Source organism: Copadichromis virginalis, linkage group LG19 (genome assembly GCF_057382275.1).
Source record: "Copadichromis virginalis isolate Kocher_CV1m ecotype Utaka linkage group LG19, C_Virginalis_male_GT1.1, whole genome shotgun sequence".
Lineage (NCBI taxonomy): Eukaryota > Metazoa > Chordata > Actinopteri > Cichliformes > Cichlidae > Copadichromis > Copadichromis virginalis.
Window position 1 is genome coordinate 33,637,106 of NC_140636.1, and position 24,666 is coordinate 33,661,771.

The 24,666-nt window shown below is 41.7% G+C and overlaps 2 protein-coding genes across 3 annotated transcripts; one reads left to right on the top strand and one right to left on the bottom strand.

The window, feature by feature from the left end:
• Positions 1–7,979: 7,979 nt before the first annotated feature.
• On the bottom strand, positions 7,980–18,555 carry exoc5 (exocyst complex component 5). The gene is made up of 18 exons (XM_085441052.1): positions 18,492–18,555; positions 18,013–18,107; positions 16,615–16,762; positions 16,282–16,476; positions 14,801–14,865; positions 14,567–14,595; positions 13,288–13,397; positions 13,081–13,125; positions 12,846–12,986; positions 12,689–12,771; positions 12,386–12,595; positions 12,149–12,296; positions 11,938–12,046; positions 10,769–10,889; positions 10,597–10,683; positions 10,387–10,495; positions 9,995–10,210; positions 7,980–9,195 (listed from the first exon to the last, which is right to left on the bottom strand). Exons 1-18 carry the CDS (start codon positions 18,516–18,518, stop codon positions 9,007–9,009), a joined length of 2,127 nt encoding a protein of 708 aa, XP_085297178.1. The 5' UTR covers positions 18,519–18,555; the 3' UTR covers positions 7,980–9,006.
• A 144-nt stretch (positions 18,556–18,699) lies between these two features.
• ap5m1 (adaptor related protein complex 5 subunit mu 1) lies at positions 18,700–23,741 on the top strand. 2 transcript variants are annotated; one of them, XM_085441054.1, is made up of 10 exons: positions 18,700–18,763; positions 18,877–18,963; positions 19,069–19,187; positions 19,338–19,720; positions 19,814–20,041; positions 20,117–20,256; positions 20,594–20,679; positions 20,785–20,897; positions 21,042–21,138; positions 21,222–23,741. In XM_085441054.1, the coding sequence occupies exons 2-10, from the start codon at positions 18,896–18,898 to the stop codon at positions 21,302–21,304; spliced, it is 1,317 nt and encodes a 438-aa protein (XP_085297180.1). In that variant the 5' UTR covers positions 18,700–18,763; positions 18,877–18,895; the 3' UTR covers positions 21,305–23,741. The 2 variants fall into 2 exon arrangements, with proteins under 2 accessions (XP_085297180.1, XP_085297179.1); XM_085441053.1 differs by having other exon boundaries at positions 19,069–19,720.
• Positions 23,742–24,666: the final 925 nt, after the last annotated feature.

A 24,666-nucleotide genomic window follows, 5' to 3' on the forward strand; every position in this document is an offset into this window, starting at 1 on the left:
TGTGTGTGTGTGCCTGTGTGCGTGTAGGGGGGCCTGTGTATGTGTGTGCGCGTAAGTGCCTCTTTCTGTCGCTGCTACCATCGAGGGGCCAATTACCTGCTCCTCCGAGAGCAACTCTGCCATCTCAGGCCTTTCATTCAGCCGCCTGTTTCTCCTCCTCCTCTCCGTCGTCCTCGGAAACATCTGTCTCTGAATATGCAATGAGTGTGTCAAAGAGAATACACCCACGATCTGCACAGAGCTAATATTTGCTAACATCAAACCTGTCTGTTCTGCCTCTAGTGCCGCGCACGCCGCTGGAGCAGGATGCCTCCAGTGCTGCTGGGATCCTCTCCCCCTCCTGCTACTGGCCTTGTTACTGACACCATGCCTCGCTGGCCTCCTCCCTCTCCTCCCTGCCTCTGCTTTACCCATCCTCTTCTTATCATCCTGCCCCCTCTCTTTTTTTCCCTCCCCCTCCTCGATCAAGTCTTAATTAACTAGACTTGAGTCTCATCAGCCTTTTACAGCCCTCTTGAATAAACATCAGTATTGACCATAGTTTTACATGTCAGTCTGGGCTATCAGGATCTTTATGGATCATAGATAATGAATGCATTTAGCCCTTCGTTAACCTGTCTTTACCTGTTTGTCTTTTAAAGAAATGTTCAGATTCTTGTGCAGGAGAATCCCAACATCAATAAAGGGAGGATTTGATTATGCGTCCCTGTGTAGATTTTCTACTTTTGTGGTTCATAGAAGTAATAGTTTAATCTTTACATGTTTTTGAGCACAGTAACCCTGTGGTTATTTAATTTGTTAGTTATTAAGGAGCGCTAAAATACACTTTCAGAATGATCTGTGGAGTCGATTTTGATTAATTAGTTGAACTGCTTAATTTTTGCTTTTAGCAAAGCAAGTTGTCACTTTGGCTCTTTTTAAAGCAAAGAGCTATGCTGCTCGCTGAGAATAACATTTGCACTTGTTCACACTGCTGTTAAATACTTGCTGAAGTAAAGAATGAAACTGTAGATTTGTCATTTCACGCCTCTTGTTACATCACAAAGTTTGATGTGCTGTAGATGAATTAAAAATTGCAGATTTGGTGTCTCAAAACAAAAGTGCTTAACAAGTTTACCATTAATCATGACACATGCAACATATATACATGTGCACTAAAACCCAAATGATAGATAAGACTGAATTCTTTCCACTCCTCCATTGTCCCTCATTCCTCAGTGCATCCAGCTTCCTGCAATGCCCAGCTACGCCCAGCAAGAAAGACTTTACCATTAACTCCACCAAATGTTTGACTAATACTTTAACTGTTTTACACTATCAGCATCCCAGCCTCCATTATTAATCAGGACAACGTGCACAGCTCACTACATTCTAACTCCACAGTCAAACTTTTTTCATTGTTAAACTTGAATAACAGAGGACCAAAGTCTTCATTCAACCTCTTTATTTTCCTGACACTTTTTTTCATGTGCAATAGTACACCCCCATACCTGTAAATATTTAAGATATGTAATGGTTCCTTTTTAATTAGACACTCAATATTATATAGGATGAGCTGGTGCCCCATATGCTAAAAGCTACTGTGGAGACCAAGGTTTGAGTCCACCCCAGACCATTATCTGCGTGTTTTTCCTGTCCACTCTCTGCTCAATACTATCAATAAAACTAAGCGCTGTTGTGCGATGCTTCACATGCTGACAAGTCCTTGGGCAACACACTGAATCCCAAGATGTTCCTAATGTCAGGCTGAGGGTGTGTTAATAGGTGAATAAGAAATAATATGAAGCCTTTTGTTTCCCCAGTGCAGGTGATTAATAACTCCACTCTCTTTACTTGCTCCTCATCTTTGATAAAGGATTTGATTGGGTCTTCCAGCCTCTTTAAAATATGGATTTTTGATTTTATAGTCTGGCTGTCCAGGATCCCTCTAATGTTACTTTTTGGGATTTTTTGGAAACCAGCACTTTAGCACATGAGAGAAAACAAGGAAAGAGGAGCTGTTTCAACAGGAGCCGCTTTCCTCTGTGTCTGCCTCTGCTGAGTGATGAAGATTAAAGAGAGACAGAGAGAGAGAGGGAGGGCAAGATTAAAAGGGGACCATAGCTTGAGTGCAAGAGAGAGAAAAAGAGAGAAAGGGTGAAAGAAGGGAGGGAGGAAGAGCGCACGGAAGATAGCGAGCTATGACAGAGTGAGGGAGGGAGAGCATTTGCATAATGTCCTCCACCACAGTAAGTCCCTGAGGCTAGCCATGCTGGATAACAGAGGACCAATACTCTTAATTCAATCTCTTTATTTTTCTAATACTTCAGAAATTAATAATTCGTCCCCATTCCACCTCCAGCCACCCCCTCTCGTCCACAAAAACCACCGTGAGCGTCAGGCTGAGCTGCCTAAGTTTGTAACTTTAACCCAAGAAATTGATGTGAGCAGGCCTTGAGGCAGACCTGCTAATGAATGGATAGAGAGAGAAAGAAGAAAGTTAAAAGATGGTCTTTTATAAAGTAATTTAAGAAAATCCTGTTAGCTGGATCAAGTACAAGAGTATAATTTCTTAAAATGGGAAAAAGAGGAGCTTTCGCGCCTCTCCCGCACACTTAATAACAAAATTAAGGAGGTAAAAAGATAAAGAGACAGAATCAATTAGGGCAGGCCTGGTAAACAGTGCTTAATGTACAGAGGGTGGGATGGTCCGTGGAGGTGGGATGATGGGTGTGATGCTTAGGTGCTAATAACCCTCAGGCTGCTTTATGCCACACCACCTCTGACATGTCCCGGATGAGAACTGGGCTGGGTGAGATGAGAGGGGGAGGACACAAATGCAGCCGCTCTCACTGCCATTTTAGATATTTTTTTTTTTTAAAAAGGGGAAAGTATTCGAGCAGTGCATGATATACCGAACAATTCATTTTGGTAGTTTCAAACAAAAACGTCTTTTTGCAAGAAAATTAAACAACCACAGTCCTTTTTTTTCTACTTAATTTCAGTTTCATTGGCTCCTCTGTTGTAGCTTTCGTTCCCCACCAAGTCAATAGGACACCCCTTTCTGTTTCCCGATGACACGATCATTCTCCTATGGCACAGGCGTAGAGAGACACCCATCAAGTTGACAGCCTGTTAACCAGGCACTAAACACACTAGAGATAAGAGGAGATTATCAGACTGTTATTGTTCCAAAGGGGAGTCCTCTGTCACAGAGACCTGGCCAGGCTCAGTCAGTCAGGGAGCTGGGTTGATGGTACAGTGCCGGTGGTGATTATTTTTTGGGGAGAAGAGGATCCTTTGCCATTAGTTCCCTCTGTTGTAAGAAAACTGGAGTTTTTCCTCAGTGTGTCAAAATCAGATCAATCACACGAACAAACTTGTTTTGAAAATTATTCGTCACTTAACTAAAGTCATTGTTCATCGAGTATATGAACTCAGCATGGTTGTGTGCATGCTGAAAGTGGAAAGCAAGTGTGTTTAATGCAGTGTTTAAACAATTAAATCATTTTCTGCTTTAATAACACCAAAAATACCTTCGTTTTTTATCAAGTTGCACTTCGTTATTCCTGTGCACCATTTTTAGCGTTTACAGTTGTTCTTTTTGTAAGCTTGCACATCATGTGTGCTGATTATCATGAGTGGATTGGCTCACTTATTGTTAAAAAAAATAAACTTGTATCTTTTGTCAGTTATTATTGAATTATTCCTGGTGTCTGTGTATTTTTTCATTATGCAGAACAAAAAGGGAAATTTCTCGTAGAATTGGAAACACTGCAAAGATATATAGAGTTATGATATGATTTCTTTTAAATTACTGCATTATTTACAATTATATATAATACTAATATATTAATGATATCCAGCACATAAATTATAGGGAATTTATTGTTGAAAATGACAAAGAATTAATTACAATGAAATTAAAAATAACCAAATTAAATTTCCAGCGTCTTATCTTGGGGATCTTTATAATTTGTATCTTTACCTTTGCACAGAAATGTGACTCTTTTGACCTTTTATCCAGCGCGTCACTTGTGTTCCACTTCCTCAGTAGATAAAAGCAAGGATGAATGCTCTCTGTGGGCATACCAAACACTGAGCATTATTTGATTCACATTCCCTTGGGTGTTATGACTGGGAAATAATTGTTCGTATTTGTATTTGTTTCTTTTAACTGTGGTGTGCTCTGGGAAATTCTTAATACCTTCTAGAGATTATACGGTAACTCCCAAACTCCCATGATTATAATTAAGCCTGACTTGGTTATAAAATGAGCAAATAGCAATTTAGTTTTGCATCGTGTGAGGGAGCATCTCTGTGTGTTCCCTGTGTCTCCGCACATCTTTACATTTCTAAATATACTTGTGATGGTGCTTGTGAGTTTGAATATATACATGCGTTGTGCATGTGTGTGTGTCAGGGGAAAGTGCTGCAGAGGAAATGCACATATTGAAAGTGTTTGTTTGGGCATGGAGACTGCTATCATCTTTCTTCTTGCAAAGAGAAAAAAAGAAGACAAAAAACACACACACACAAACATTCCCCCATCCATTCTTTCTCTATCTCGCACTCACTCTCTTCAGCTCTCTCCCTCTCTCTTTCTGTATCACTTACAAAGGCAGCCGTTTCCTCCAAAATGAGGCCACGTACGGAAGGTATGCAAATGAAATCATTGCTCGTGGATTAGAATGGGACACCATATACCCTAAATCATGATTGTCAATCATGGCTGGGGATTAAGGGATATGGGCTCACAGACCTAAAAAAGCAACATTTCCCCCCTCAGGCAGATCCCCATTGTGAGAAGCTCTGAGGAGGAGAGGGCTCCACAGGGGAGGAGAGCAACACTGGAGCACTAGTGCCCCCTTCTGTCTCATGTTCACCGCACCGTTTCATCATCAAACACAGCCAGCCTCAACAGAAATAAGAGGCTGGCACACACAAGCCTATTCATTTACATTCGATGTAGCCGCGGGCAAAAACTTGATTAGACAAACGCACATGCTTTGGTGATGCAGTGTTTCATCTTCAGTGGAGGAGAGAGAGAGACCTCATTTGTTTCTCTGGCAAGTGTGCAGGCTTGGTTCAACATCAGTGGGTTAGGAGGGCCAAAGGCCTTACAAACGTAACAGATGTTTGTTTGCCCTGTGAGTGAATGTGTTTAACACCAAAGTCCCTTAAACATCACAATCAATTTGTTTTTTATACCGTGATTTTAAAATGCTTCTGCAGTATTTTTCTTAGTCCTGCACGCACCAACATGCCAATAATGGAGTGCACTGTATGGAATTTAAGCATGTATTGTACACTATAATAGCAAGACTGGACCAGTTGCTAGAATTCCTGATAATTATCGATAATGCACAGTAATATTAAATTATGTATTATAACGGTAAGTACATCTACATAAAATAATTAAGAGGAAATGTGCTTAATGTTGCTGCAACTCGAGATTCCTCCTTCATATTTAGGAAGTAGTGCAGCTCCTCACACAGAGACATGTTTAGTGGATTGTGTGTGCAGACCCCGGAGCCCTCAGCTAGAGTGCCAGTCTGTTCCTGTGGAGCAGTCAACCAGACAAACCCAGCCAAGAGAGAGCAAGGCACAGGCACCGGGCCAGGAAATAGCACTGGAAGACACTCCACTACGGCAGAGAATTAATAGTGTTTTTAGGAGATGGGGAGGGTGGAGGAAGAAGGGCAAAAAAAAAAGCAGAACAAACAAACTACTTTGTGACATCTTCAAGAAACTGGTTGTGTATGATTGCAAGAATCAAGGGATTATTAAACCCCATTAGATAATAAAAGCAAGCAAAGGAGGAGAGTTGGCACCGTTCACATCCTGCACAGTGCAGCCCTCAGCTGCCCAAGACTGAAGGTGGCGTGGCACCTGTGCCTTTTTGGCCCTGGCATCGCATGGGCAGGAGGTCAAGGCCAGGGCAACATCTGCATCGCATCAGAGGGCCTGGATGTGTGCCACCAAAGTCTCTCACAGAGGAATTCTGAAGAATAGATTTGAAAAAGACCACAAAAGCCTTTCTTTGAATATCCACCATAGATGTATAAATATGAAGATCCCACTGTTTTAATAGTTTTTACTCCAATTCAGCTCATATGTAAACTAGCTAATCAGGATACAGTGATCCCATCTGTTGTGTGATTTCTAAACATCGCTCATTGTTTGCTTCGAAAATGCTAAGAACGGAGGACATTTAGTCAGACAAGATGTTCTCCGTGAGGCCAAAACACTCATGGATCTAGTCACAATTACTGCCTAATTTTAACAGGGGGGATCCTTAATCCCAGACTGTCTTCCACAGCGAGTCCACCTGAGTCATCTTTTCACTGGTGGGTAAAATAAACCAGAAAAATTGATATGAGCCACAAGCACACTAAAGAGCAAATCATTATGCATCATTAGGTGAAGATTTAGTTTAAACGTGTTTAGCAGGAATTAAGCAAAGCTGTTGTTGACATGGATTGACTGCTGTAATGCTTTATTGTCAGGGCTCCAGGAGGCAGAGAGAGGGACGGCCTAGTTGGGGAAGCAGCAATGCGCCGAAAGCAAGGATTTATGGGATATTGGGAGAACTAGCCGGGTGAGTGGACAAATAAGAAGCTACGGTCGATGATTTGGCAGAGGAGACAAAGGAGGGAGGGAGATGCATAAAGACAGCAAACAAATAGTGTCAGAGAGGATTCAGCTGTAGAATAAAATTAAAAGCATTGGTTAAAAACCAGATGCTTGAAATGTGCACGTAGAGAGGTTCTATTTGAAACTACTGTACTACAGACAGAATATAATTTTCTCACCTTCAAGAGATTTGGATTTGTGTGGATTAAAACCCCTTAGATTACAAAACAACCATTTTCAATGAGAGCCTCTTTCACTGACACCTGGCTAAACAAAGCTTGATCTAATAGCACGGTTTAAAGATTTAATTGCACAATGGAAAGGTCAAAACGATCGATATTGTAGGTATGAGGTATTGATGATCAGAGTCCCGGTATAAATTCAAAGCTAACTGCACACATCTTGGCATGGTTTCCTTGCACGGGAGCAGATATTCTGCTATCTGAATACAAAAGCGGCGGACAGTTTCCTGTTAAAACAGGAAACAGTTTTAACAGAAAGTAAAAATCAAAAGTAGAACGACACGTTCACGGTCAGTTCAACCACAGTCTTTCTGCTGTCCTGACACCAGCGTATGTTTGTATGTGTTGGAGTCTTTATGTTTCTGAATGTGTATGCAAGAGCTGCTCAAACTGACGAGTAAGAGAGGACAGTCTTATCCAGCTCTCCAGTGTTGACAGTTTTACTAATCCCCTCCACCTGCTCAAACACCCACCCCAAAAAATACATCCCTCCCCCTTTTCCATGTGCCTGTGCTGGGAGTCCCTGGGGCCAGGCTGCGCCTCTGCCTTCGTCTCCACACCAGTTATCGTCTCTGGCCTGGCTCCGCTCCCCTAACCCCTTCCCGCGCCACACACATTAATCGGCGCAAAAACAAATAGTTTTCAAATGTTTGGAAAAGACCCACTGTTTGCATCAGGGCCTAACAAAATAATTTTTACAAGCTATCCAGTTGTGATTAGGGCTGAGAGAATTGAATTTATGTGGCATTGATAATATTAATATTAGCCTAATTAATTATGTTGTTTGAACTTGCACAGCACCGTGTGTACCCTCTACACAACACTAACCAGCCGGCGCTGGAACTGAGCTTTCAGCCATCTCTATCTCCCCAGCTCTCCCCCAGTCCATGACTACTGCACACAATTCATCAACTCGTAGATATCTAATCCCCTCTGGCTCTGCTCACTTCCTGAAGTCTAAGAAAGAACTTTACTCTGGTGGCAAGAATTCCTATGAATACTTGATGACTTCTATAGACAGACTGTTTCATCTCACTTTGAAAGTCACATTTGAAGAGAACTCAGCAAACTTTCTATTCACAGCTCCCCAATTTATGAAGGATATTCATAGACGGACAGTAATAAAATGCAACAGATTTTTATTGGGTCACTAATTAAGGTAAACAGCAGTACAATGAGAGCGACTTTGTATAAGAGACAGTTTTGGGCATTAGGTACACGACCCTTCGTCTTTCTCAGTGTAGAAGCTCCCTAATAAGCCCTGTGTGAAGAAGTCCCTTCTTGCTTGTTTCCTTAATCATTAGAGGTCCACACTGTAGTGTCTCCTGACCCAGAAACACTGCAGATCAGACTGACAATGTCTTTGGACTGTGTGCCCCACTGGATGAGCAAGTGTTGATCTGTGCAATTACAGTGACACATACTCAGTGACCCATCACACCAATCATCTAAGCCATAAAGAGACCACCCAAACCTACAGAGAGGTTCTCAGACCTGTTTGCAGCTCGGATCACACTACTCTGAGATGGCCTCTTGACCTGTAATTTGTGGTCAAGGGTCAAAGGTTATAGAGGTGGTCATGTGTCTCTCTTAGCCAGACAGACCTCAGATCTCATGCTTAGTCAGGCTGTCTCTGTCTGGTTTCCTACAGTTCATTACAAGGGGTAGCTGTCTGCAATGCACAGAGTGACTACAGCCTTGACTTTACAGTGTGATTGTTGACAGATTCCCTTTAAAGCAGCTTTCGGGTCCACTTCTGTGCACAGGTGCAGCCACAGAATTTATATTTTTGGCACAATAAAAAAAAAAGTGTTTCTTTTTAGATAACCATAGAAATGAGTAATGTCCATTTACTTAGATTTCAGATATCTTTGCCATAGATTAGTATTTAAAAACAATTGAAATTAAGTCAATAGACATTTAAATTTCTTCAGCTTGGAGAAATAAACAATGGGAAAAAAAGGTAAAATGCACACATTCAAGGAGCACTGGCCCTTGTCTCCATGACGCACAAAGCAATCCCAGTACAGTCTGTATGCTAGGGCCAGACTGATGCATTCACTGAAGCAGTAATGGGTATCTTCAAGATGCATCATCTCATCAAAGCATAATTTACTGGACGGAGCTCAGGGAGGTGTTGAAACAGTCATTAACTGAAGTGTCTACCGAGTCGAGCTGAACGGTAATCCACTCTGAGCTGGACGAAGGCGTGCAGGAGGTTTCGGTCCAGATTGGTTAGCTGCTCACCCGAACAGACCTGCTTCAGGTTATCAGGGGCAACCACCAGGAGGTTACAAAGGGCATGGAGTGTGTCAAAGAGCTGCAGCACCAGAGGGACCTGAACGACAGTGAAGTACAAGACTGTTTACATACTTTAGGTTTTTATACATTTAGATTAAATAAAAATGTCTAATATTTGCAGACTCTCTGTGAGAATTGCCAGTTTTTCCATATAATATAGTTAATTGTGAATAGATTAATTTAATTTATTTATTTGCTACATAACATGATACACGGGTCAAGTTTTTTAAACCTCTACATCAGTGTTGTCCCCCCCAACCTTAACCCTAGTCCCCATATGTTTTTGTTTGAGGTAAACAAACTGCGAGCAATAGTCTACAAAAATGCCAGATTTAGTAAAAATGACACAAATTACAATAAAATGCATACATGCAAATTTATATTTATAAATGCATATTCTTTTTTTAGTCATCAGAAGGTTAAAAAATCAAATTTTCTGAGAATTTTTAATGGTTCATCCTTTACGGGGTTAAATAATTAATAATTAAAATGAATTGTCTTGTGGACTTTTAACAGCTGTTCTGACAAAATAAGCAAATGTACACGTTAAACACGGAAAATTTACAATGCTGTTGGTCCATGTATGTTTAGACTGAATGTTTAACAAAGGAAAATAAGCAATCAAATAATCAATGATGGAAATAATTCTTATTTGCCACCCTTCTTGTTTGTACTGAAAGATTAACAAAGGATGCCAGAGCCTTTATTTTGGATTGGCCTGACCAGTTTATTTAATAAAACATCCCAGGTAGAGCCTTTGTAGGAAAAGCCATGTTTGCCCTGTGACCAGTGCATTCTGGACCTATGCTCCACCCCCCACCCCACCCCACACTCACCCTGAAGTCCTTGGCGCATCGTCGGTATTCAGCCACGTCGCAGATGGCCAGCATCCCTCCCATTGAGCTGTAGCTGTATTGCTGTAGATGCTCATGGATGAGCCGGTGGAAACGAATGCCCAACTCCGTCAGCACTGTGTCCACATTTTTCCCATCCATGGACTTCCGCACGTGCTCCACCTGCCGACTGACGTAGGCACATACCTTGGAGCAGGCCTGTCAAGGTGGGGGGTACACGAGGAGAAACATGGAAAACACGTTCAGTCCGACACACTATCTGTATTTAGTCGAAGAAAAACTAGGTGTGGATTTGATTTGCAAGTTTCCTTTGCTAATTTGTTTAGTTTTGAATGTGAGCTCCTTAAAGCGAGCTGAAGATTTTTCTCTCTTACTGTAGTGTACTGGATCATGACATTGTTTTCATCCTCAGGCCTGAAATCTGTCTTCTTCTGCTCTGTTGCCAAGATGTGCTTCATCTGGCCCACCATGCAGTTTAGTGTTCTGTGTGCAGCAGGGAGAAAGATTAAAAACAAAACACCCATAAATGTCTTTTAAAACTACTTGCTATTTCATTACAGACAAAGTATTAGAAACACACAGACCTGTCGATTCCTGTGTCCAGTTTCACTTCCATCTGCTCTATCACCTCTTTTTTCTTGTGCAAACACTCTGCCAACTTTGGAGATGAGCTAAAATCAGATTAGGAAAGATAAATTCAGGAAAATCTTTTTACTAGATGAATAAAAGGTTCATCATCTTTAACCCTTAACTGACCTTATCAGAGGCATGAGCTGGTCATTAAACTGTTTGTCAAACAAATGAAAGATAGAGTTCGCCTGCTGAACCACATCCAGGAAGTACAGGTTGGCATTCTTTGCATCAGGTGAGGGAATTGCTGTAGAAGAGAAAGAGAGAAAGCCAGACGATAGGAAAAAAAAAAGTGGGTGAAAGCATGAATCAACATGATTCACAAAGAGCAGAAAACCACTAGTGCCTGATGTCTACTTCTTGGCATTAGAGAAATATAATGCATGAAGCAGAAATTCTCAGTAATGCTCTATTTCAGTGTCAGACAGTGAGGAGAAAGTAATCAAACCACAGGGACATCAATGATCCATTTCCTTAATGCAGAATGTACCTAACGAATTGAGCACTGGGATGTACCAAATGCATGTTTAGTTCCACTGTAGCTGGCTGAAAATGATAAGCTGCTCCCTTATTATACAGTCCCATAGAAAATGTAAAGAAGTGCCAAAAGCGCAGCCTGCATGGCATCAAGGTAACTTGGATTTTTCACTTTTTCATATGGAACAGACATTAATGGGCACATGTAACCAACCGCAGTAAGTGATGTCAGAGCAGGTGTTTTCCTCTAGGTGTCGAATCAAAAACGGAGGATGTGGCCTGCCAGGTAACATACTTGATGGTTTCAACTCATGTGGAGCAAGGAGAATGATGATGGATCTTCCACATGCGGCTAAGAAATTGGGATTTCTTTTGTCTTTGATAAAATGATTTGTGTCTGTCACTATGTGTTAGTTCAGTGATAGACTGGTGCCTTGTCCAGCGTGTACCCTGACTCACCGAATGACAGCTGGGTTAGGCTTCCCGCCAGCACTGAATTCGATGCGTTTCCAGCTTCCTTTGTTAGTGTTTTGTTACAAATAAATGTAAGACAGAAATATTGTATTCATCTGGTTTTCCACACCTAATCTGCTCTGGTTCAACAGTTTGAGAACCACTGGACTAGACCATTATCAAAGTTTCACCAGGATGGCTGCTATTATTTAACAGTCTGCTGGCTGTTTGATTGAAAAGCTTTTCTTACAAGATGGCAAGGAAGACCTGGATCATCCTTGCCAGTAAATTAAAAGTTTTAGGACACAGCTATAGTGAACACTGCAGACAAACATTATGGTTTTAATGAGCTAAGTTGGATTTACCTGAGAGGCCAATCTCTAAGGCGTAATCAATGTGTTCTACACAAAGGTGGTCAACCAGTAGCAGGAAGATTGAGAAGGCATTCTTGGGCAGGTCAGACGGGTCTGAAAGCTGTGTAACATCAAAGAAAAATATGCATTTAAACTTTTTCAAAAAACACAAATGCAGTACAGTTAGCGCACCGCTAGTAAACATAGGGCAGAAAAGCCTCACCCTGTGGCATCTCTCAAAGGCATGGCGTGTCTCCTGCAACAAATTGACAACCAGCTCCGGAGAGAGAAAAGTCTCTCCGTGGGTGTCAATGCTAGGGCCCAATGGAAGATTGGTGCGTTGTCTGATCCGTTCCTTCAGATCTTGAATACTGTTACAAAAAACAAAACTTAAATTATGTTTTGTTTTTTTACCAGTTAATCTTTTCTTTGTGTAAAATCAAATGTGTAAAAGTCTGACCTGCCAGCACCCACTGGCCGTTTCTGGTGATTCTTAGAGTCGTAGTATCGCTGCAGAATCATGGCACCTCGAGTGCGAAGGTATTCTCTCTCCATGTCAATGTAACTTTCCAAGTATGAAGAAAAAATGCTCTTAATCAGCTTGGAGAGGAACGTATGCTTGTCTGAGCCCAGGTTGAACTCTGTGAGCTTTGTGGCTAATCCTGTGGTCCTTCAAAAGGGAAATAATCAGAGTCATAAACAAGAACAATGGTTTCCGGGTACCCATGAAGTGAACTGAATTAAAAGTCAGCAAGTTAATTACCTGGTGTAAAGGTCATAGAGATTCTTGAGGTATTGTTCTACATCTGAGTGTCGAGTTTCATCCAGTTTTTCTTTAACATGTGCCTGCAGACACAAAGCCAGTTAAATATAACCAAAGACAGAGTAATACATCAAACTCTTCATTTCAGTAGAAATACCTGTAATTTGTTCTCAAAGATGTTCTGGATGAGTTTGGCCATGACAGTCTCAGGACTACTGAAGACCTCGCCCACCTGCTTATTGACCCTCTGGCAGAGGACTGCCGTGTCCTCAAACACGTCATTCCTCACGTAGGCACCCTTACAAAGACAGATGACATCAGCAACATGTAAATGTCTGCAGATATTACTTGAAGCAATACTACCAAGTGTAAGAGGAACTTTACACACTCACCTCCTGACACTGCTTGATGTAGACGTCCACACAGTGTGCATAGCCCTTTTACGAAAAGACACAAGCATTACATCGCTGTGCAACATTTCAAGGAAGTGCTAAAAATTTAAATCATACATGATTAATATGAACAGAATGGGAATCACAATTATCCAATTAATTTGACCAAAGGTCAAATGTGGACACTGAACCCATTTTCTAGGTTACCTTGAAATGTAATAGAACTGCTGCAACCTCCCGCATACGTCCAATCTCACCCCTGCGCTGAGCTGCAGTGAACTCCTGGATTAACTGCCGCTCCAGGTCATGGTATTTACCTGGTTAGAAAACCAAACAACCACCAATAAATTATTAGATTTTATATTATATTATTACAAAGGATTACTAGGATTTCTGATTTGACTACTCATAAAATGTGGCCTGATATTCATCTAAGTCACAGACACCAATAAACACAAGCTGATTAAATTAATGATACACAAACAGTTGTACTTCATGTGATTTAAAAATCAACACAGTGCAGGCTGGAAAAAGGAATTAAACTCTTAAATTTAGTTATGCATCTTAATGGCAAAAACCTCCATCAGATGAGGATGGTGTGCATCAGCACACATCAGCATGCCCCCATTCGGAAGCCAAAAAAAGTTTACAGGTCACATCCTACAGCATAAACATAAGTCAACTTACATAAGTCCCATTTTCCTCAGTTTTTCCACACTCCACAGTTTCATATAGAGACACCTTTATTGTGAAATGTCATTGTTTCCCCCTAGATTGGGAGACATCCAGGCCCCGAGATAGAAAAGAGTATACCGATGATCTAAGGGTTGAGTGCTAATGTACTTTCCTCTTTGCACAGACTTTTGTGTGTATTTGTGTTTATTATTTAAAAAAAAACAAACACCAAAAAAACAACTTCTTTCTCATTAGTCCAGGAAACACTGATCAACAAGTGTTCTGGGATACCTAAATGGACTTCAGTAACCTTGACATATTGCACAAAGTTGTTTTGTGAGGGCAGAGGTTCCATTTGTCCTTCCATCAGCACACTGTCATTTACTGTTTTTCTTAGACTGGAAATAACGTTACAGAAACAAACATTTTTGCAAAGTTTTGATATTTCTGCAGGTGTTTTCTGTAAGCCTTGTTTGGTTTTTTCATTCTTTATGTACACACACTTTTGCTCCTGGTCTGAACTCTGTAGTACATTCACTACTCATGACAGCAGCATCAGGCCTGGACAGATGACCACCCGGGTCTTCAGAAATACTTTTACAGGCTTTTTAATGTTCGGACCCATGAAAGTTGTTGAGACTGAGGGATGGTTAAAACAAACAGTGTTTGTTTAACTTTAATAAGGTTTTCTTCATTGGAGCAGTGACTCAATATTCAATGTTCAATAATGTTTCTTCAAATGAAGAAAACTTGGTCATTCCAAGTAGTTTACAATAGAAACACTAAATGTGGGTGACTGTCAAAAACTTACTTGCAATTTTTGCCTTGACATCTGCAAACCTGGCAGAGAAAAACAGTAAATCAATATCAATGACATTTTAATCTATATACTAGTAAAATAAAAAAGTAGACTATTTTTAGAAATCACATGATGCTGTAAAGATTTAGTGTTGCGATTACACTGAGAGGAACAAAAGTAATACTCTGCGTTCCTCTTGTATGTCACTGCTTTTGTCTAAAGCTGCCTTCAGGATGCCTGACTCACCTGTCGAATGGCAGCTCCTGGGCAATGAGATGCAGCTTCTGAATGATATCAGCAGCTTCCTTAATCTGAGGAACAGAGAAAAAGTGAGAGTGGGTATGTATGTGTGTTTATGAGAGAGAGATATCAGGTGATGGAAAAAGAGTGAGAGCACAGCGGGACCATGTGAAGTGGACATCCAGAGAAAAAGTGGGCAGGCCGCCGGCAGTGTTTCCCCTTGGGGGATCATCATCTTAAAGCAGCCCTCCTCCACCTTCCCGTGTTGAACAGGGAGCTGATAACAGACAGGCTGCGCTCACCTGGGCATCGGCAGCAGCAGCAGTGGAAGTCCTGACTTAGCAGCACATCCAACTCTTTATTGGCATGCCTTTTCTGAATAGGCTGTAATCCCACAGGAGTCTAAATCGCCTTCAATAATCTGTCCGTCCAGGGATATCTGTCTAAAAAAAGGGGGCCCTGTCGAGAGCCGCCCCACACCCCCATACACACCCCCACCCCTCCTGACATACTGAAAAAAAAGCCCCAGACCTACGAAAGGCCCGCCGTCCGCAACTCCTCTGTTCCCGCAGATGCCTGCCTCAGCTAACATCATTACTCTGCTCCCGTGAGGAGGATCCAGCCTTTCTGCTCGGCGAAGGTTTTCTAAGTATCTGTCCCCCAGCTAAGATTAGCTAAATCCCATGTAAGTAATGTAGCCGTCTCCCTGCAGTCAGGGTTTAGCAGCACTTGTCTCCACGCTGGCGGCCCAGCCCTCCCTTTCAGAAGGATTAGCAAAGCCATCCCCCTTCAGCTATTCACTTGCAGCTTTCCTCTTTTCCCCCTCATATGGAGGTATGCTCAGGAAAAAGGAATCTGGACAGATATTTCTGCATGCCTTTCCAGAAAACCAGCTCCATCTCCAGCTTTCGTTTCTGGGATTGACCCCCAGACACACTTCTCAGCATCCGCTAATGACATTCCTACTAACAAGAATAAATCTAAAGCATCTCAGTCGCTCTGCTGTCACTACAAAACTGCAAAATCAAACTTTTGGCCACTTGTCTAACATCGAAAAGGCCTCTGTGTAGACTGACACTGGGTAAAAGTGTGCATATCTTTTCCCAGGATGTATGTCACCAGTGCCCTTGCATGCACCACCTTGCTACAAGCTCTCTTCTGCTGTAACGTGACACAAAGCTGAGGGCCATCCAAATTCTCTCTCCCAGACAACCTACTGTAAATGCAATTAGTTTTGACATGAGCATGTTGACATCCATGCTAGTCAATCAGCCAGCTATTGTCAGACAGCAAATGACAGTTTATTAATCCAAATTAGTCGAGGGATCCAACTAAAGGGATAAACTTAACAAATTAATATGGATGGTTTACCTCGTAATCCTGTTCATTCTCACCTCCAGCAGTATCACAGCAGGGGGCCCCCGACAGTGGTCACGCATACACACCTCCACTGATGTGAAGGGAAAGAACATGTGCAGCATACTTACCTTGTCTGGGTTGTTAAATACATCGCTGCGTAGGTCTCCATCCAAGAACTCGTTGAAGTAGGTCATCAGACGCTGAGCTTCTACAGCTCTCTGGCGAGGCGTGTTCACCCCCTCCAGCTGGTCCCCCAGGTGACAAACCTTAGTGGCCACATAGCTGATGTGCTCGTCGAGCTCTTGGAAATGCTGAAAGGCCACCTGATATCATGCAAAACAAAGAGGATGTGAAATAAAAAACACACAGAAAAAAGTTTTTGGAATGACAGATAATATAATCTTTGACAGCTCAAGGGCTTTGCAGTGGGTGTGATTGGCTCCTTTCACCACACAACACACCTGGTTGCTTCTCTGCAAGTCTTGAACTTTGTGGGCAAATTCCTTGGCCTCACGATGACACTGATGCTCAAGCTTCTCCACCTTCCGCTGGATCTTCTCATCCAATTGCTTCAACTCCTCAATGTGGTTCTGAAACTCCTCCAACAGCCTTTAATGGGGGAAAGAATGCATGTAAGTTTCCACTTGGTAGTTCTTCAAAAAAAATAACAGGTAAAAGATGCAGAAAATGCCCTTAGTTCAGAATAGTAATTTGGTACCGCAAGGTTAAATCTGTCCCACTGACCTCACAGTTACAGTTAATAGTTAAAGAATAGTGCCAGATGCTTAATTCCTGGGTCCCCAGGCTTAAGAAGCTCTGAAAACTAGCAGCTTCGTCAGCTGCATTTTAAGTGCCACCAGGACTGCAGAGCAAATGTTCTAAGTCAGCACCACATTTCACAGAGTAGGAAACATCCCAAAATGATGAGTGTATAATCTTCTGACTAATTCCCTCAGCACTGGCTAGAGCTTAAAGACATCTCCCATCCTTTCCCAACAGACACTCATTCCCTGGCTGGTGACTCACAGTATGGTGGCCTCCACAGATATGTTGTCTCTGACTTGTAGCTAAGAGTATCCGAGGAGGTGGCGGCAACAGTTTGTGTAGTGAGAAGATAAGCAGGATGCATCTGTGGCACAGTTAAACTGCTGTGGCATTTTTGCTTACGAGATGCAGGCCTGTCCCCAAATATAAACATCACAACAAATATGGGGAAAAAAGATGCAAAAGACTTTAATATTTATTTCTTGTTTTTCTCCAACCCGAAACTTTAAATGAGTGGAGAGGAGATCCAGGTGAGCTTTGTGAAGGACAGCTTCTTTAGAAAGTCAGTCTGTTGACTGTTATAAAATAATACAATGACATAATGTAATTGAAACACTAAAATCTAAAATATAATGAATTATTTCCAAGTATTTTAACAGGAAGCTTACCCTAAATTATTATTAAAATATGTTTACTGAGAGAGAAGAAGATGGTTTATGTGTATTTAATGGCTACAGAGAGAAAATGGTCTTGATTACAGTCTAATTAATTTAATTAACTGCTCAAAAAATGAGTGGCACTATGGCTAGAAAGACAGTATGCATGGTTAATGCTTTCCATTTGTAAAAGTTGAAATATTAATTCATGAATAAGGCATCCTTTTGAGAACATATTTATTATTATAATAACTAAAAATAATCAATTAAATTTTACTTCCTTTTCAATAAAGATAATGGATGGAAGGAGATCTTATACGCTATATAATCTAAAACTTTGAGCTAAAATGTGGTGCATGTAATTCTTATAAACTACGACCTTATATTAAGGATAAGAGAGATGCTACTGCATATGTAAATGACAAGTATCTATAGTACCTTTTGGGGTCAAACGCCTCGGCTCCTCCTTTGGAGCCTCCCCCAGGAGTCCTCCATGCCAGCCTTTCAATGTACTCATCTGCGTCAAAGGGCTCCTAAAGGGGGGAAAAAGCAATGGGAGAAAAGTCACTTGGCCCAAAATACTACAGTCGTCTACAAAAGGATGGTAAAAGATTACAATATCGGGTAAATTGTAAAAGGTTACTAAAGTTACCTGTGCTGATTGTATTGCACACAAACAGCCAACAACATTGCTATTTCCTCGAATAAGCGAACTCATACAAATTAGACAATACATGTCCTCTTTTCTCACACTTTAACAACAAGAAACCAACGTTTCTCCTCAATGCTTGAGTTATTATTAATTCTTAATTACGCACTCAATTGATAAATACGGTCGGCACTGTTAGGGTACCGTTAATTGTAGTTAGCCCCTTAGCTAGCCTGAAAGCTAACACAGCTACCCGTTGTCATTTTACCTCGAACAGATGAGCTGTCGTCGCCATGTTAAAGATTCAGCTGGCGGCGCGGTGAGATAAAACCTAGGAGATGGAACTCAAAGCCGGCAATAAAGCCGACTTCTGCATTGATTTGGTGGTTTCGTACAGTTTTGCCCTTTGTTGACAGCTAGCTGGTTGGCGATCCAGCTTCCTGTATGGGAGAGAAGGGTGGGGACAGCCGCTTGGAAGTGCGCAAGCGCATTTGTCAGCTGATTGGACGTAGTTGTCACATGAAACAACAAAAGCAGGAAGTAAGTAGCGAGCATCAGCGATGTTCATACAGCGAGGCAAAAAATGAATTTAACACATGCACAGGGAGATTTAAATATCAGATTTTGACGCTTTTGTTTTTTTCCCCATAAAGTCGGGAGTTTGCTGTAGAAATGACTGTACGTGGTTTGTGGATTATTTCTCACGAGAATGGAGGAAATCTGTCAATACGCTTTTCTAGGTTTGTGACTTCTAATTATTGTCACATATATGCTAACATAACATATTTTTTTCGGATTACTTATAGATCGCTGTGTTTTGTCATGTCTTGTGTCTCCTTCATCAGGAGGTTTTCCACCGTGGAGCACCGTGCAAAGAGCCTGGCAGGTTCCTCATATGTAGCAGTCCCAGAGGAGAGTACTTTCCTGCAGCTCCTGCTCACTGAGCTGGGGCTTTCAGACTCAGGTAAGAATTATGTAGCCCTCAGAGATGACTGTCTTTACCGTCCACGGTCACCAGCCCTGGAGCTGCATGTGGATGGACCTGCAAAAGGAATACTTTGGCCTGTGTTGACTGTCTCGCAAGGGCCTCTCATTCTGGCGTGTCTGCCTTTAGTGGATGTCCCTCCTGATCCGCGGCCACCTCTGGCCAGTCTGCTGTCAGTCTCACAGGGTCTCACACTTCTGGCAGGCCTACAGACTTTTCTCCTTGGCTCAGGGAGTAAGCCTGATAGTGAAGGGCTTGGCTCTCGTCTGGCAATGGTGCCCTCAGTCCTCCTGCAGGTTTGTCCACTTGGCACACCCCTTGATGTCCCCCTACCTGGGACACCCACAGCGCCCACTTCTGTTGGAACTCAGAAACAGCCAGCCTGGAAGACAGGACTACACCGAGGTCGAGCTGTGGTTAACGTTGGACTGATAGAAACAGTGCGGTCCATGCAGTATGGTAATCGAAGCAGACAGGACCTCTGGGATGTTTATGGCACCGTGACATGCAAAGTAAGTCCGCAATGTAAAAAAAGTGATTAATGTTATAACTTCTGGAAATGATTTATTTAGGATTATTCTACATTTCTACCCTTCTTTCAACAGTGTGAAGTGGAGGGGGTGCTCCCAAATGTGACAGTGACTCTATCACTGCCACCAAATGGTTCTCCACTGCAGGACATCCTGGTCCATCCCTGTGTCACATCTCTGGATTCGAGTATCCTGACTGCCAGCAGTGTGGATAATTATGATGGCTCAGCTTTCTCCGGGCCATACAAGTTTCCCTTTTCCCCTCCTCTAGAGCCCTTCAGACTATGCAGCTATACTTCTGAGGTATGCATACAAATTCCTTGCAGATATGTTTTCATCTTGTAAATGATTTCTGCTAAAATCTTAATTTCTCACCAGGTTCCTGTTCCACCCATACTTGGTTCATACCAACTAAAGGAAGAGGAGAACCAGCTTCGCGTGTCAGTAACCCTCAAACTTCATGAGAGTATAAAGAACAGTTTTGAGTTCTGTAATGCTCACCTGCCATTCTTTAACAGGTAAACTACACAAAGTTCAAAATCACTATTTCCTCGTGCTTTATGCTTTCTTTACAAGCATAATATGATCCAGTCATAAATATAATTACTGAGAGCCCTTTTAGGAGTTTAGAAATTGTTGAAAAATCAAATGCACATATGTGTGCAGGAAAATTTTTTTTAATGGAAAACTCTTTTAAATGTTTTTAAATCTAATTTAGCAGAGTTATAGTATCTTGCTTGTGTGTGAGAGACTATTAAACAAACTGCACTGTAATTCAGCTGTGTTCTGTAACCTCTGTTAAAAAAATCCGATTTAATTGATTGTCTGCATACTGTCTCTGTGTGCACTGTGCAGGGATCAAATGGGTGTTGTAGATATGAAGGTAAGCTCTGGACAGTTGGATGTTTCAAAAGAGAAAAACCTGCTTGTCTGGGTCCTGGGTAAGCGTTATGCTTCAGACTCTCCCTATAAGAGACAAAATCCCTCTCACTGCATCTGCATACTTTAAAAAAATGGATGACTATTTTATTCTCAATGATATGTAGGGCAAAAGTTCCCAAAGTCTCGTGAGGTTACGATGGAGGGTAAGATCAACTTTTCTGGACCAACACCAGGACCTTCTGACCCACTCTGCACAAAACTTACTGCTTATGTCAAAGTAAGTTATTATGTTTCATAATTACCAGTAGCCAAGGATCGTCACCCATACTTACTACTTTATGGTCTTCATGTACTACTCACATTAATGTAAGACGAGATAAAAAGATTTATTACTCCTCATCAGTGGCTTTTTTCTTCACAGTTGCATTTCAAAGTGCCTGACATGACGTTGTCTGGGTGTTATGTTGACCAGCATTCGGTGCAGGTTTATTCTTCTGCCAAGCCACGGATTGTAACATGTAAGCTTACAGTAAAAAAAATTTTTTTTTATAAATATTTGTCTCTTGGGTGACCCTAACAACTGTGTCTGTCCTGCCCTCAGCCCGAGAACTTCAGTCCAAAGAGTACTACATATGGAATTCAACAGGTACAGCTCCGGTATCTTCTGGACAGATGATGATGTAGGATGGATTCACAAAGAGGGGCTTTGTGGACACTGCACTGTGTATTAAAGAGACTGAAAATACTGTAACGCACACACAGTGATGTACGACCCAGGACCCAGCGTCCCGGGTACAGCTGAAAGTAAAGAATTTTGACCCAGTTAAATTATTATTATGGTACCCTGTTTTACAGGAGAGTTATTATCTATTATCTACTCACATGTGCAAAGGCACTTCACAATATGCAAAAATCAACTGGATTACTGCTTTTAAAGAACTACCTGCACCTGCAGTTCAACTTCTTTTATCCCCCAGTCTGCCGCAGATATATCCCATTGCAGACACAAGGGCCACCCCTTGCTCTGACAGTCGCACTTCAGTGACTCTCCATCAGCCGGATAATTAGCAGCTGGGGCCTTGTCATCAGCTGTTGTAGGCCTGGAGTAGAGGGGCGGCTGGACTGTGAAAGGGAAGCCTGATTCGGCCAGTGTCTTGGCGACAAAACCTTCTCTTTTGAGCTGGCAGGAGTCCACACCCATACCAATCACTGGCCCCCACCTCTTTTGACCTCAGCTTTGCCCTGTCAACTAGTAGCTAGCTGAAACACACAAACTCTCCAGCCTGACTGTGATTGAGCGCTGACCCTCGGGCCCTTTGAGACTTGAAAGCTGTCGGTCTCATTCTGTGAGCAGGACCTGCCTAATTGGTGAAAAAGTCACAAGGATGGTAACTGTTGAGTTGCCTCTCGAGGTTACAGAGGAGGTTTTTTAACTAATTTATGGTGCAGCCTGCTGTAAATGATTTTGATCTTTTATTGATGTAACACAATCATCAGAGTAGCCCTCTATGTATGCTTCGATGCATAGATAAAACGGCTCAAATCGGCGTTTGGTTCCAAATGCTTCCCTCAGTTTATCAGCACATTACCTGAACTATGCATGTAACATTTCTACTACACAAGCTCCACCTCTGTGCATTAAGTTGAATGAATAACTAGCTGATGAAGGGTTAAACCAGAGGAGATTGTGTCCCAACTATTCCACAGCAGCCAGACTCCTCTGAGTGGCCTCATTGTCTGCCATTGGCCTCTTGTGCCCCTTGCTGGTCCAAATGCTACATTCTCACGTGGATTTCCACTCAGAAGGCTGACCATGACCAATCCTCTGTCAATTGGAACCAATTGCTCACACGGCATCCTTCACCTTCTTTTTATGTAGCAGTATGGAGTGGCAGACACCGAGACCTCTCGGCTCTCCCCCTCCACGATGATTTGGCTTTAAGGCCCAGTGTGTGTGGTTAGCGAACTGGAAAAGGAGAAGGGTTTTTTTTTTTTTTTTTTTTTTTGAAGAGTTGGGCCACTCTAAATCTCCTCAGTGGTCAGTCTGGCTCCTCAAGTCTGCAGTTAGTGGCCTCTCACTGGCAGACTTTGCTTTGTTGATTGAATAGCTTGCTAAGTAGATGGACTCATTTAATGTGTTGCTCTGCTCCAGTGCCTTCTGTCCATACCTCTGGGCATTCAGCTGAATTGTTCATTTATTTAAAATGTGTTTACTCTTGCATACATGCATACAAGAAACAGATTTACACTTTACTCCTGTAATAATCAAAATAAAGATCATGTGGGCCAAACGCAGCATTTTGGATTGTTACAAATCGTTTAAAACATCATGAAGTTTGGATACTAAAATGTTTTTGCACACCCACAAAAGAATTTGCAATTAAATGCCAAAAAATGCTTCCCACTTCTCTGTGGATGTTTGAGTTACTGTGTGTCCCTCAGCCCAATAATGACACCCAGTGGCAGATTACAATAAAAGTCACATTAGCATGTATTTATGTCTTTAATACATTTAATAAAGTGAATTTCTTCTGTTTAAATAGTTCTACCCAACCACTGCAAGATTATCACTGCTGATTAAATTCCTCCTGCTGTGTAGTGTTCATTTAACACGCTGGGCCTGGGGACCAAGCAATTGAAAGCTTCTGTTGTTCCAGGTGTTTGGTAGGAGTCCAGTTCCTCTCAGCCAGTCTAAGTCTGCTTAGAGTCGGCCTCAGGGAGGCCACTTCATAAATAATGGTAGAATTACTAGCTTCCTGTTTTCAGTCTGAGCGTGCATTTGCTTTTAAATAACAGAATATATCTGCAGACTGAAAGGTTGTTGTTGTTTTTTCTTTTGCACTAACTTTTATCCCAAATGTCTAATAATGGACCAGAAACCTAAAAAGAAAAAAAAAAGTCGATTCAAACCTCTTTTAGCTAAATAGTTCATTTTTGGATGTTTGTTGTCAATATTGCAGGGAGGCTGAAGTCAATGTTCCAGCAGTTTTTCTCACGTCATTGCATTTCTTTCACCAATAGAGGGCGCCATAAACTCAGTCATGAAAGCCAGAACATGTAGTAGCTTCCAAACATCAAAAAGTTTCATCATATTGTTAATAAAAGTTGGTTCCAGAACACGCATGGCAACTTTGTTATCATTTCTGAAAACTGAAATTTGGTATGATAGCTTAAAGATCCCGCTTCTGCTTCTTATCCTGCCTATCTGACCGTTTCATCCTGTGACCTCTGTGCACTTTACTTCAGTTCTCTGCATCAGTTTCTCTTCAGTTGTCCAGTTTTCCATTTTGCTTTGCTGTTTTCAAAAACATCTGCCATCTCCAGTTTGTTGTGTGTGTTTTTTCCTTTAGTCTGTGCTACATCATGAACTCTTTCTTCTTTGACTGTATGATCTAGCTTGCGTTGTAGCTGTTTTTCTGGACAGGTTACACTTCAAAACCAAAGGAAGGGAAAGATATTGGCTCCAGAAGGCAGCCGGGGTTCCCATTTCTTGTGGTCTCATTCCAAAAGATGTCTCTCTCAGTGGGTTCTCACGAGTTTCAGCTTCTGGATGCCTTCTGCATTTGGATCTCCATCGAAAAGGACAAATAAAAGAAGGCAAGTTAGGTTGGAATACACCGCATTCAAACAGAGTATGTATTAGATCAACAATTTCCAAGCCTGAGGTTAAATGTGTAGACTGTATCTTATGTCTTCTCTGCTGCCTGACATTTTAGAGGTGAGCTTGAGAGGCAGCTCTCTGAACCTCCAGAAACCTGCCCTAGAAAGGGTTAAATAAACTGGATATTGAAATCAACTAAGTTCATTTACTCCAGCACTGTAGTGAATTATAATTATGAGTTATTTGTACTTTACTGAAATATTTCTAGTTTGCTTTGCTGCATACTTCTGCTTCACTGCCAGGAAAATTCCTTTAATGTCTCTACTACTTATGTGCTATTAAATGCTCAGTATTTTCATATTGTCGTAAAGATATTTATAATTAAAGGAACTGACCCATCAGTTTTCATTGGAATTGGTGTTTTGTAGGTAATGGAAGAGTGGAT

What these genes read in the sequence shown, in the direction of transcription:
- exoc5 (XM_085441052.1), bottom strand. Translation starts at nt 18,518, where the DNA reads ATGGCGACGACAGCTCATCTGTTCGAG. An exon ending in ACTTGCAGAGAAGCAACCAG is followed by an intron (nt 16,477 to 16,614) that starts GTGTGTTGTGTG and finishes GCATGATATCAG; the next exon opens with GTGGCCTTTCAGCATTTCCA. An exon ending in CCTTTGAGAGATGCCACAGG is followed by an intron (nt 12,047 to 12,148) that starts GTGAGGCTTTTC and finishes GATGTTACACAG; the next exon opens with CTTTCAGACCCGTCTGACCT.
- ap5m1 (XM_085441053.1), top strand. Translation starts at nt 18,896, where the DNA reads ATGACTGTACGTGGTTTGTGGATTATTTCTCACGAGAATGGAGGAAAT. An exon ending in ATGGCACCGTGACATGCAAA is followed by an intron (nt 19,721 to 19,813) that starts GTAAGTCCGCAA and finishes TTCTTTCAACAG; the next exon opens with TGTGAAGTGGAGGGGGTGCT. An exon ending in CCTGCTTGTCTGGGTCCTGG is followed by an intron (nt 20,680 to 20,784) that starts GTAAGCGTTATG and finishes AATGATATGTAG; the next exon opens with GGCAAAAGTTCCCAAAGTCT.